The 13,624-nt window shown below is 43.3% G+C and overlaps 1 protein-coding gene across 2 annotated transcripts in view; it reads left to right on the forward strand.

The window, feature by feature from the left end:
* The window catches only part of akap12b (A kinase (PRKA) anchor protein 12b), a 44,384-nt gene extending 30,802 nt beyond the window's left edge, over window positions 1-13,582 (forward strand). The window contains exons 1-3 of one of the 2 annotated variants that reach the window (XM_071479350.1): window positions 859-1,149; window positions 5,283-9,650; window positions 11,130-13,582. In XM_071479350.1, coding sequence (XP_071335451.1) covers window positions 1,125-1,149; window positions 5,283-9,646 — 4,389 coding nt within the window. In that variant the 5' untranslated portion in view covers window positions 859-1,124 and the 3' untranslated portion in view covers window positions 9,647-9,650; window positions 11,130-13,582. Of the gene's footprint in view, window positions 1-858; window positions 1,150-5,282; window positions 9,651-11,129 lie in introns of those variants that run through there. The other variant, XM_071479349.1, reaches the window with a different exon arrangement.
* Window positions 13,583-13,624: the final 42 nt, after the last annotated feature.

Here is a 13,624-nt window from a genome sequence, read left to right on the forward strand (position 1 = left end):
TTGATTACTGCTGTTATCACCTTTTTGGGAGCCCTCTACATGGAATTCACACATTCCTCTGGGACAATGCAGAAGTGTGACAGATCTGATTATGCTGGTATTTACCTGAGGATTTATCTGCATTCCTTTTAGTCCCCCCCTCCCCGTCCCAGACAAAAGCTGAATTAAATGTGTCTGTATTGGAGTAATTGAGAGGGGCTTTTTAACATTCAGAGGGGCAGACGGCAACTCGATGGCACCCCCATCCATGGTTTGGACTGAAGCCCTTGGTATGAACTTTGCCATAAACAAGTTTTTCTATTTTATCAATTTTGCTTGAAAGAAAAAAAAATCACATATTTTCAATTAGGAACAAATAGAGAAAGTTTTGTGTCCACATCAAAGCCTGAACTTCCGTGTGGTTTGCCTCTGTAAATGTTCCTCTACATAAGTAGTGACGCAGGCCACGAGTTAAGGGGGGAGAGCCTGGAGTGGAGGGGAGGGAGGTAGGGTGGGTGCATTAAACTAATTTTCAATAGATTTAAAGAAAATGTGAATGAAAAGTGTGGGGGGGTGGGGGGTTATATGGAGTTTGAACATGTACAACAGTGGACAAGAAATGCTTACTTAAGAGATCACATGATGAACTCCAGTCATCCCGGGTGGACGCTGAGGTCTGAGGGAGGGCGAGTGGATGAGGAAGGAGGGGGAGGAAGAGGAGCAGAGGTGGGGGTCGGGGATGGAGTGGGGTGGCGTGGGGGGGGCTCATTCAGAACAGCTGAAGAAAGGAGAGGGAGGTGGGAGGAAGAGGGAGGCAGGGGTGGTCCTAACATGACATGTGTGTCAGTCTGTTGAAATGTGTGTGGAGCCCTCTTTTCTGTTCACACTGACTGAGAAGCGCTGGAAGAGAGAGCGAGAGAGAGAAAGACACACAGCCTCTGCCCTCAGACCAAGTTTAGGAGTTAAGACGGAGACAACACAAAGAAACAAATCTCAGATTTTACTCTGTGTGTGCTGACAAGTGAAGGGAAGCAATACAAAGACTAGAATACACTTTTTAAAATATATTTTTTTTAATCATCTAAGTTTTTTTGTATCTTTTATTTTTGTAATTTTTTGGAGAGAGGATTTTTGGACTTTTACCAATGCTTGGAACAATTACTCTAACAGGTAAGCAAAATGCCTCATAAACAATGTAGGGATCTTATTTATTACAAAATATATGCAACCTTGAGGCTGCTTTTATGGGCTTGTGCCAGAGTTATGTTAAAACTTGGACTTTTCATCATTTTTGTGACTTTGAGTCGTTAAGCAAGTGGTCTCTCTTTACATGAGTGAGTGCAGCCGAAGGCATTGTTGTCCTGAGGGTGTGGTTAGATAGCATTGTGGTTTGTAGATGTCCCGGTAGGAGCGAGTGATTTCAGTGGGAGATGGCTTTGTTTTGACCACTGCAGAGCCTCGTGGTATAAAAAGTTAAATCATGCTGAACTGTTGTAGCTTGCGCATTACATGAAGTTTAAACTGTTTTTTTTCCTGTTCCTGAGCTCTAATCATCAAGTGTTCATTCATCATTCGTGTGCATCTCGAGTGGTTTTGTAGGATGTGCCAGAGCAAGTCCTGCTATTTACAAAACATCCCCTTTTACAGTTGCGCTGTAGTAAGAACTTGTTTATCCACTGTACTTACAAACACCATTCACAGTACTGCAACCACGGTCTCTGCCCAAAACCAAGAGCTGAGTGCCCTGAGCTCTGGGGTACACATCTCATACAACCGCTAAACTTTTTGGTGGGAAAAGAATTTCACACAGTGACAGCTGCCAGATGGAAATATATGAACATGCATTCATGGAAATATTTTCAAAGTCTGCTTTTAGCTCATGTCACCGTCCCAGTCAGCTCAAGTCAGTGTTCTGTCATGTGAACTATTTCATTAGGTTAGAGTGGGATCCTAATTCCCAGTGGGGTTATTCAGCTTAGCCGCAGAGGATAGGGAGGGAGGAGAGAGGGGCGTATGGAATTAATTACATGCCAAGACCGATTCTTCTTCAGGTCTTATAACTGGGAGTGATGGTTGAAATGGAGCAGGGCTTGAATGTTTTGCTTCACAGTGACCTCAGGTACATGACTGGAATGCCAAAGCATTGATATTAATAGATAACATTTCTGTTTTTTATATTATGCTGTGAGCTAGTACAGCGTGTATTTACATCAGTCTTTGACTTGATGTTAATTAGATAACAGAAAGGTATTTGGTGCTGAAGTGGGTGTTGTTAGTGCAGTGGCTGTTGATGTGTAGGGTCCCCTGGAGCCACAGAGACACTTTGACCACACCTTTGATGCAGAGGGGCGGGGGGTGCTTAGAAGGGGTCCGGTTGGGGGAGGGTGCTGGGGTGTCTCCTCGGCCTCTTTTTAACTGACTTCTATTGTTTAAATGGCCTCTGCTCCAGACTAAAATAATTATAACAAGGATTTGCATATATTTGGCAAAGTTTGGAAATCGTGTCCAGGAAGAATAGCCCCCCCCCCCCCCCCCCCCCCCCCCAAACCCCACTTAACAAGACACAAATCCATAGTAGTGGTGAAACAGCCACAATAGAAATGTTATCTGACCGGATATCACTGGAGACTGGGGTAGATTTACAACAATCATTTTTTCTGGTTGCAGCAATGATATTTAATATGAGAGCATCGCCTTACCACATGCTCACACATAAACAAAGCCTGTCTCCAGCAGACAGAGGCATTTCAGCTATGAATGTGTGTGTCTGAGATATGTAACACCCTCTAAAATGAGTTAGGGCTTCAGCCTCAGGGCAACAACCCCCCTCATCCACTTCAAGCCTGTCCCTTCATCTTTTAAGTGTCCCTTATACTCACCCCCTGTAGCCTCACCCTTCACACGCGCATTCTTTCTGGTACAGTCGTTATTCAAAACGCCCTCCCCATTTACTCCTTCTCCCCCCAGACCAAATCAGTCTAAGGATGTTAACAGTTGTGTGCCTGTTAAAAAAAAAAGCTGGGCCGGAAAACAAAGATCAAAAAGACGAGAGAGATGCCAGTAGTCTGTTAAATCAACATGGTTCCTGTTTTATTATCCATGTAGATACACATGGCCTCGTCTGGCTCACAGCCTGACCCCCTTCTTCTTCACACACACACTCACACACACAAATGACTTTACACAAAAACTCTTCAATGCGCCTGAACAGCTCAGAGGAACTAGTGTAATTATGTACACTGACAGTTGAGCTGAATTCATGTCAGACAATTAAAAGCTTAGGTTCCATATTAGACAAATGCTTGCTTGCTAACTTGTGATTATATGATGTTTGTGGTCTTTCTAGTCCTTATTTGCTTGCTTAACAGTGTGATAGGACAAGTACCCTGAAAATAACACATATGTGAGACAGACTCCACTTCCATGTGACATCTTATAAATTGCCCAAACTCTATTTATTCACGTTTACATCACTTTGTTAAAGTAAGCAAACTCTAAACTGCAGTGTGTCTTGATAATAAGAAAGTTGACCACGCCTCTTCTTTTATTTTCAGAGGCCAGAGAGGGTTAGAGGGCCATTGTGTTTGCATGCGTGTGTGCCTTGGGAAGGGGGTGGTCCCCATCCATCCTGCTGTGGTGGAATTTGGGTCAAGGGGATTGGGACTTATTTTAAGGAGGGGTAGCAGAGGCCTGTATTGTTTGGTTTGAATCCTATATGGGTGCAGACGAGACGCAGCTTAACTGAAAAACAAATAAACATTCTTGAAGTCCCCTGGCATTTAAATTCAGATTATGTTTAGCTCACCCTAAAATAATTTCCCCAAACACAGAGTGAGTAGCATATCTCACATTCCTCTCAAGTCACATCTATACATAAGATATGGGCGTGCCCCTGCTAACATCATTGATGTATAAAAGCACTTCTTTATTTGAATTTACCATTAAATGCTGCAGTGTTTGGTGAAAGGTTTTACCTAATCACTTGTAAGCTGTTAAATATCAGTTTTTCTATTTTAAAGCTAAAATATTCCAGGAATGCAGCTCTATGAAATGAGGCATCATGTCTATAATTTAGGTAAAGGATGTGGACAGATGTGGGTGCACAGTTTTACATTTTTGTGTGTGAGACAAGAAGTAGTCATACACAGATATGGAAAGAATCCAATTTTCATAGACAATAGCATATTAAAAAAGGAATTGGGATGAAATGACTTGGGCTTTTTTGTTTTTTTTTGTTTTGTCTAGAATTTAAAAGTTGATATGTATTTTGCTAGTGATTGACAGACACAAAGAGTAGGGGGCAGTTCCCAGCGTAGTTCCCACAGTGTGCATGGTCTCTGGCAGTGCGAATGCATCTTTGTGTTTTCCAGTGTGTGTAATCAGGTAAGCTGATATCTAAGCATTAAAAGTCCTGGGAATTTGTTTTGAGAGTCCAGTGGTATCAGATGTGAGGTTTCCCAGACTGTAGTGAGATCCGAGTAGAAAGGAAAGAAAAAAGTAGGAAAGCTTCAGACACTGGCAGGTTGTCATCCCCCATATGCCTGCCTCTGTCAAAACACAGATAGTGGACTAGATGTGCGTGTCATACATGTGGTTTTTGTCTCTTATCTCAACTGTTTAATCTTATATTTGAATGACTACCAACAAATTACTCACAAAAATGGAATAAGTCTTTCAGTTTGGCTGTCAAAAGAAACTAGAAGTGGGTCACACAAAGCATTGCTGAGTTGTGTTGTAGGTCTGCACACATTGTGTTTTGGGACAACAATCCACAAATTGCCAATAGCCTTATTCTCTCCTTGCAACATTTTCTATGATTCTCCCTTTGGGGTATTACTGTTTTATTTCCGTCAATGCCAAACCTTTTATTTCCTTGGCGTGTTTACATTGCACAGGTTTAGTGGGACCAAATTGCAATCTGATTGTAATTAAGTGGTCATGTGCTTTATAAAATCATCTCACAGCAAATACCTTTTGTACAACATCTCTAATTATCTGCAGATGGGAAAGAGACTTTCATTGATGATCTAAAAATCACATTTGCTTTTAATGTAGTTTGTCCTCAGAGTAATGACATTTGATTAAACACAGCGTGAGTGTAGGGCCAGTTAACTGATTTCCTCTTCATTACCTGAATTTGTTGCATTGAATGTTACAAACTGTACCTCTGGTCAAAGCATTTTACATGAATATCATGGGAATATTGTCCTGTGGCAGAGTATGAGCTGTAGAGTGAAGTAATAAAACTTAAGTGAGAAATTTGATCAATATACTGACAGCTCTTTCTTTTCTTGTCATTTCAGTCGGCCAGCCTGATGGTGTGTCTGTAGCTCAGAAGGAGGAGGCTACTGAGACTATGGGCACCGTCCAGGATGAAGAAGCTCCTCAATTGAATGGCGAGAAAGTGGAAAAAGAGTCTCCTGATACCAATGACATCTCCGCTATTGAGGAGAAGGCAGCGGAGGAGAAACCTGATGATGCCAGTGAAGTGGGTTTCAAGAAGATCTTCCGCTTTGTGGGCTTCAAGTTCACTCTGAAGAAGGACAAGAGTGAGGAGAAAGACCCTGTGAAGCTGCTAACAGTGAAAGATAAAGAAGGAGAGGAGCTTAGTGCGACTGAGGAACAAACAAAGAAGGAAGAGGCTGCCGAGGAGAAGAGCACGGCTGAAGAAAAGGAGGCTGACTCAGAGGCACCTACTGTTGAAGCCGAACTCACTAAAAATGATACTGACAAAGCTGAAACCACTGATGCCCCAACTGAAGGCACAGCTGCTGAAGCTACTGATGAAGCAGTAAAGGAAGAAGGAGCTGAGAAGGACGAAGAGGCCACTCCACCCTCCCAGGAGACTACCCTGTCCCCCTTCAGGAAGCTCTTCAGTGGAGGACTCTTCTCTAACCTGCGAAAGAAGGCCAGCATCAAGAAGACAAAAGAGGAGGAGGACAAGGAGGCAGCTGTTGAGGAGGAGACAGCTAAGACAGAGGAAACTGCTGCTGCAGTTGATGAAAATGAGGAGAAGGCTGAGGCAGAGCAAGAAATCAAGGAGGAGGCACCAGCAACTCCCGAGGCAGAGAAATCAGAGTCCAAGGAGGAGGCACCAGTTTCTCCTGAGGAGGCTAAGCCAGAGGTAACCCAAGAGCCTGAGGTGACTGTTGATGAGACCAAACCAGAAGAGGATAAAGCAGAAGGTGGTGCAGAAGAGGAGAAGGCTCCAGCAGAGGTGACTTCTGAGGCTGAGCTGCTATCATCACAGGAGAAGGCAAAGCCCCAGGGAAGCCCCCTGAAGAAGCTCTTCACTGGAGCTGGCTTAAAGAAGCTGTCAACTAAGAAACAGAAGAATAAGAAAGATACTGAGAGCAAGTTGACTGAGTCTGGGGAGCAGGCAGCTGAGCAACTTCAGTCCTCCACTGAGTCAACAGAGGCTCCTAAAGCTAACAGTGGGCCCTCATCTCCAGAGGAATCAGGAGAGCATGTTATTGCTGTGGAGGTGACCCAGAATGAGTCTAGCCAAGAGACTGAAGCTGAAGTTACCAATGAAGGAGAGAAGAAAAAAGAGGGAATCATTGCCTGGTCCTCGTTCAAGAAACTAGTAACACCCAAGAAGCTTGTGAAAAGGTCTTCTGAGAGCGAAGATGAAGCCACAGGTGAGAAACCAGCAAAGCCGCTAACCTCTTCTGAAAGTGCTGCATTAGCTGATAAGAGTGTTGAGGAGGATGCTGAGGAGGAAAAGCCAACTGAGGAAGAGCCAAAGACTGAAAACACAGAGAAACTGGTGAGCAGCACCGAGGAGCCCAAAAAGAAAATGGATACCTCTGTCTCCTGGGAGGCCCTAATGTGTATGGGTGGACCCAAAAAGAGGACAAGGAGGACTTCTGATTCTGATGATGAGGAGACCAAGATTGAAGAGGAAGCTGCAGCAGCAGCAGCAGCAGCATCAGCAGCAGCAGCAGTAGAAGGGGAACAGGAGGGCAAAACTGAGGCTGCCATTGTCACTACCCAAAACACAGAGAGTGAAGGAGAAGTTGTTTCCTCCCCCGAACCTTTAAGCAGCCCCCCTGAGAGAGAATCCACCTGGGACACACTGAAACGCATGGTTATGTCAAAGAATAAGGCCAAAGTTGAGGAAAAGCCTGAGGAGAGTGCAGACCAAGTCCAGTCAGACAGTGAAGCACCAAAAGAAGAGTCATCTTTCTCTTTGAGGAAGTTCTTCCCTGGGCGCAGGAAGAAGAAGGCTGAAAAGCAAACCTCCACCGAAATGGGATCAGGTGAGGAGGACTCTGACACCCCAGCTGTGGTTCCTATGTCTGAGTATGATGACCAAGTTGAGGCTGAACAGGAAACGCCAGCAGAACCAGCTGCAGTCCAGATTAAAGTGTCCACTGAAGATAGATCCCCATCATGGATTCCAGCCAATGTTGAAGATGCTGATGAAAAACATGATCAGCTGAGTGACATCCCAGAGGAGGCGGAGAATGCTGCCACGCCTAAGTCTGTTGACACTGACATTGCAGAGGATGAAACTGAGGACCAGGCTATGCTGCCCCCTAAAGCTCCAGCTCACATGAGGCGTAGGCTGTCCACAGCTGAGGAGAAGCCTGTCGCTCTGGCTCCAGCTGCAGAAACCACCCCTGTTCCTCAAGGACCCAAGTCGGGAACTGCCCAGGAGGTTGTGGCGGCTGTCGAGGCCCAAATCAGTGAAATTCCACCCCAGACATCTGTGACTGTTAATGATGTACCAGTAGAGGTAGCTTCTGAAAAAACTGAGTATGAACCACCAACTGAGACTGCAGAGTCTAAGGAAAATACCATTTTGGAGCCACATGCTAATAATGAAGCCATGGCTATCTGCACTGGACTAGGCACCAAGGAGATTGCCAAAGTGGCTATGGAGAAGCCTGTGGTGCCTGTGGTCGAGTGTCTGGCTGTGGTCCGTGATGCTCTGAGCACAGAGGTGACAATGGAAGAGAAGCCAAAAAGTACAGAGGAAGCCACACTTTCAGAAGATGCAGTGTTCATGCCCCAAGTGCAGCAAGTAGAAACCACTGAACTTGAGACTTCTGTTGAAAATTCACAAAGTGAAGCAGGAGATTTTCAAGTCGCCACTGAGAGCTATGAACCTGAGATGGAGAAGGTTGGAGTCATCAACACTGTTGTGGAGGGCGCAGAGGTCGTTCAGGCTACCTCTGTAAGCGAGAACTCCCCTAAATCTGTAGTAGTCAATCCCATTACACCAACATCTGAAACAGCTGTCTGCACCCAGAGCATAGAAGTCACTGAGCCAATTGTAGAGACCAAGGAAGTGAAAATGGAGACAGAGCAACTTGCTGCTGCTGAAGAAAATACACCCATAGAAGAGGTAGTTCAGGTTATGACTGAAGAGATGTCTTCTACTATAGGTGAAACTGCAAAGATCACTATCACAAAGGAGACTGAACCAGCCATTCCTGTAGTCATGCCAAGTGAGGAGGCTCCTGTCATCGCCGAAACAGTGGTTATTGCCGCCTCGCTCAGTGCGGAGTCTGATCAAGTGGACATCTCAGATGAGGTGGTCGTTAAAGACGCAACAGTGTCAGTCTGCGATAAGCCAGTTGAGGTTCAGGAAGCCAAGGAGGAGGGTACAGTTGTAGAGACTGTGGAGGCCACTATTGTTGAAACAGCAGAGTCAGAGATCAGTGCAGTCACTGAGCAGGCCAGCGAGAAGATGGAAGAAATCAAAGAGGATGTGCATCAGCCCAGTGAGATTGAGGCTCAGAGCATGGTCATAGCCCAGGCTGTCATTCAAGATGCAATGGATAAAGTTTCAGAAGACAAGCCTGAACCCGAAAAGCCTGCCACCCCAACAGCCACCACCCCAACACCAGTTCAGGCAATAACAACAACAGAGAAAGAGATTGAGATCACAACAGAGACCCCCATTATCACTCAAACCCCTGTTGCTGTCATCTGTGAAAAACCAATTCCAAAGTCACCTCAGACACTTCATATTGCCACTGAGGTTACTGACACCATCCAAATAGAGGTCACAGAGAGCATTGATACCTCAGTAGAGGAGGAGAAAAAGAAACCAGAGGAAGAGTTGAAGCAAGCTGTGGAGGTAAAAGTAAGTGAAGCAACTGTTGTAGTGGAAGAAGTTGTAGAGATAAAGGCAGAGAGTCAGACTGGTGAAGAGCTTGAGGTCAAGGAAAAACCAAGCAAAGAAGAAGCAGATGTTCAGGAACCAGAAGAAGCAGCTGAGGAAGTGAAACCACAATCAGAGGAAACTAAGCCAGAGGCCCCTTCAGAGGAGAACAAAGAGAAAGTGCTTGAGGTCCACATGCCAGTCCAGGTGGTCCTGCAGACAGCAGAGGTGGTTGAGGATTCAGTTGAAGAAGAGGCTGCGGTAGAGTTTGACAGCAACGGTCCCGTGACTGAAGACACGAGTGTAAAAGCCAAGAGCCCTGCAAGTGCAAACAAACTCTCAACACTGTCAGAAGAAGCTCCAGTGCCAGCTTCAGGAGAGGTCTCCGGTCCCAGCCAAGTCACAGAGGCAGCAGCCAGCCAGCCAGAGACAGAGACAGAGACACCACCATCGGGAAAGTGCGCAGAGGTGATGGCGCAGGTGATCGAAGTGATTGAGGAAGCAGTGAAGGAGATCGAGCCTGTGTCCACAGAGATCACAGCGGCATCATGAGCAGGTGAGATAGAACTTAAGCTCTGATATATGTTTGAATGTACATGACAACTGTTTTATATGGTAACTTAATCTAAATACAGGTGATCAAAAATAATCTGAAGTTGATCCATCAGTTTTTCTTTTTTCGTTTTTCAGTATTACATGAGATATTACATAATTACATTTCCATCACTAAAAAATAGTGATGGAAATGTAAGGAATGAAAAAAGTTAGTTATTTTCAGAATTCCTTTGTTGGCCTATCGTACAATCTTCTCATAGTGGCTTTTTCGAAACATCAATGGGCCCTACTTTTATTAGGGAGAGGGGAAGGGGATTTGCCCACTGACCAGATGAAAAAGCTTTTGTTCAGGCTATGAGTAACCAGGGGACCTTTGATATCAAAGCAAGAATGCCGCCATTGACCCCTTCTTTGTAGGCCAGGGTCTTAAAGGGAAGCGGTGTGTGAGGGGCAGATGAACTTGTGCTGAAAGACTGATTATGATTCCTCCACTCCCTCCTCCTGTTTTCCTTCTATCACAGGCTCAGTATGGAGTCAAGAAACCATGTCAGACTACGCATTTGTTAGGTTCAGTTACAAAGCTTCAAAGAGCTGAAGTTGGGGTGTTTTTTCAGTTGCTTTGATTGAATTATATTTTCAATATGTGCAGAGGGACAGAGCAATTTGTAATGTGCAACAATGTTATAGTGACAGTGTCTGAAGTTGTCTGATAAAAGCAGTGAAGAGGAGTAAGAGACTGGGCGTAGTTTACTTTCATATTTACTAAAGCAGACATGCAGCTCTGCAGCAGAGGAGAGTCTGGAGAGGAATAAAAATGGGAGAGAAGCTTAGTGAGTTACAGCAGCTTATTAACAGCAGTGGTACTGCAGTGCTGTCCTGAATCATCCAAACAAACCTTGAGAGGCATAGAAGGACAAAAGCAAGACGAAAGTTGGCCAAATCAAACATTAAAAACCAAACCAAAAACTAAAAGTGGGGAATTCAAATGATTAGGGGGTCAACGTTTATATACATAATATGTATAACATTTCATCTTATGTGCTATTCATATCTCTGGATTTACTGCCACTTATAATATACAGTACATACTATAACACGCAGTTAAGGTATGAACTTATAGCAGTCTGGAAAAGTTTGTTGGTTGGTCAAAGTTGTTTGTAGCAGGATAGGAAAAGGTGCATCTGGTATTCTTATGAAAGTGCATCAGAGAGGACCTCTACACTCACAGGCTAAAAGTATGGCTCCATATCAAAAAGAATACAATTTTAGCTAGAACCAAAGAAATGTAAATAGAGATTGATATTCCTGTACTTCATTGACATGCAGATATATACTGATATTCTTGTCCTACAACATATCACAGCAATGGAAAAAGTTGTTTCCAAATGTAATGTCAATCTCCTATTGTTTGTTTTTCCAGAAAAGAAAAAAAAGAGTCTTTAATTCTTCCTAATATCTGTTTTGTGCCTCTCCACCACAGCTGAAGATACAAGACTAATACCTGGGAGACACTCTGTCTGGACCAGGAGGAGAGAGAGAGAGAGAGAGAGAGAGCGAGAGAGAGCGAGAGAGAGAAGGAGGCTGCTCTGTGGTAACACACGGAGACTGGGCCCCGCCCATCCCGCCCAGAGAGACTGAGTGACCGAGCAACAGCTCTGCCATTCTCTCCACCTCCCCTTCCACCTGTACTCCAACCCATCTTGCAGCCCTCCCTGTCACAACAATGTGACATCCCTGCCAGCACATCCTCACCCACTCACTCACTCTCTCACACACACTCGCGCATGTCCTGTGCCTCAGGAGCATCCCATCTGGCTTCTAATCGGTGTGATGTATGTTCAATGTCTCAGTGACTTTCCATTGCCCTCGCTGCATTAGGCGAGAGTCTGCAAACCTGATAGAGTGTGTATCTGTGCATGTGTGTATGTGTGCGCGTGTGTTTGTATGTGTATAGTAGCGGATTGTGTGGGATGGTGTCAGAAGGTGAAGAGATGGAGGATTATTATCTTGTATATTGTATTTATATCTTAAGTATTCTTTCATTCACCCCTAAGTCTTTATTTTTTCATTTTTTTTTGTCCCATTTTGTTATTGTATGGACATTGTTGCCTGTTTTTAAAATTCCCATATTAAGCTGTGAAACATTAGGTATTCTTTTGAGCAACATTATTATGATTATTACTCTGGAAAAACATCAGTTTCCAGTGAAATTTACCAAAACAAATGTGAAACTGCTGCATAAAAGTTCCTCATGTATCACAGCTTTAACTGTCATATTCCTAATATTATTTCAAGCATCTGTAGCAATTATAACTAAACCATGGTACAAGTGTGATTCCACTGACAGAAAGTGATAATGCTGACAGCATAAATGAAAACATGATGGCAGAGAGTGTGATGATATCTACCAGTAATGCACCACGTGTTTGACTTTTGTCACAATGTGTTCCTCACTCTGCACCCCAGCAAATACCTAATAAGCTTCATGTAGATAAGAATCAAACAATCACTGCCTGATTTACTGTGAAAAAAAGACATTGTTACGAATTGTTTCATGTAATAATACAATAAAATGTTATTATAACACCCTCATTTGATCATGTGGCAGAGGTATTTGGTAAACAGTAACTTGCAAGAGTCATACTGGGTAGACACGTGCATGTAAGAAACACTTACAAAGCACATCATGTTCACAGTGTTTAATGGCCATGTTACCGTGTGACATATGTATCATTGGTGTGCGGTAGTTTTATTGAGGTTCAACACCTTCTTTACTACACTATATTTATATTTCTTAATGAAAAGACTGTATGGTGAGACCCTCTGCTGCCTACAAAAACTAGTGCACCCTTTAGTCTTCAGTCATTTGTGCCATTTTGACCTTAACTATATGTGTTAACAAGGGTGATTAAAAGTATGACAACGGTCATTCTGTTCAGTCTTATGCTAGACCTGCACTATGTCGTGTTCTTCACCACGCATGATAGCTCAGGTTCATTAAACTGGCACCAGGGAGAGCATAGACTCACTTGGCTGTGGATTTAGAGAGGCACAGATTGCATGGTACCAGAAATAACAACAAAAGCTCATTTTGCTCTTAATTTAAAAACCAAATCGAGTTAAGATAAATCAGGGAGTCACGAACTTTCCATTGCTCACAGGATAAGTTGTATTGTATAAATTGCATTCAATTAAATTTCCCAAAGCATCCACTCAGCTACTTTAAGTCATTCATCAAACCTAAGTCATAAGGTCAGAGCTTATTTTTCTGAGGATTATTGGCAAAGTGGGAGATGATTTAGGCTGGAGGAAATATCAGAAACATTCTTTGGCTCCAGTTTTACCACCAAAACAAACATGTGACTCTGGGTTACACTGGTATTTTTTTTCCTACCAAATTTGACAAAGTTGCATCGTGTCAATCACAGATATTAATGGTGAGTGCTTCTATAAGCCATTAGTTTTAATTTGGTGGCTCACATTTCACTAAGCTTTAAGACCAAACAAGAGAAAGATCAGGGAAGTACAGACCCCTGTTAGGTCACCACTTCCCTTTACTTTGACTCTAGAGGGCGTGACACATCCACGACACTTGCTTTATGTAAAATAATTGAGTAAAAATGACAGAGTGAACTAAAGACTTTTGCTTTTGTTGCATAATGTAAAGCATTTAGTTGGGGCACTTGCCCACCTTCAGTCCTCCCTGCTTTTTGTAACACACATAACTGTGAACCTGTTAACATTTGTACAGATTGTATACCTACTGTATGTACTTAAAAATCATATTGTTGTATTATTAACTAATAACCTGCAGCCATTTAGCATAATATTCATGTAGCATGGTCTTAATTGTCTTTTATATTTTCCAAGCTGTTAATAGTAAGGATACAGAAACTTGTCTATATTTCATTCAATAAAGTTAGAAAAACTTGGTGTGCTTTGTATTATTTCCTGGATCTTTTACATTATATAATC

This window comes from Trachinotus anak, unplaced genomic scaffold (genome assembly GCF_046630095.1).
Source record: "Trachinotus anak isolate AG129_WGS33_773 ecotype Australia unplaced genomic scaffold, CSIRO_AGI_Tana_v1 ptg000005l, whole genome shotgun sequence".
Lineage (NCBI taxonomy): Eukaryota > Metazoa > Chordata > Actinopteri > Carangiformes > Carangidae > Trachinotus > Trachinotus anak.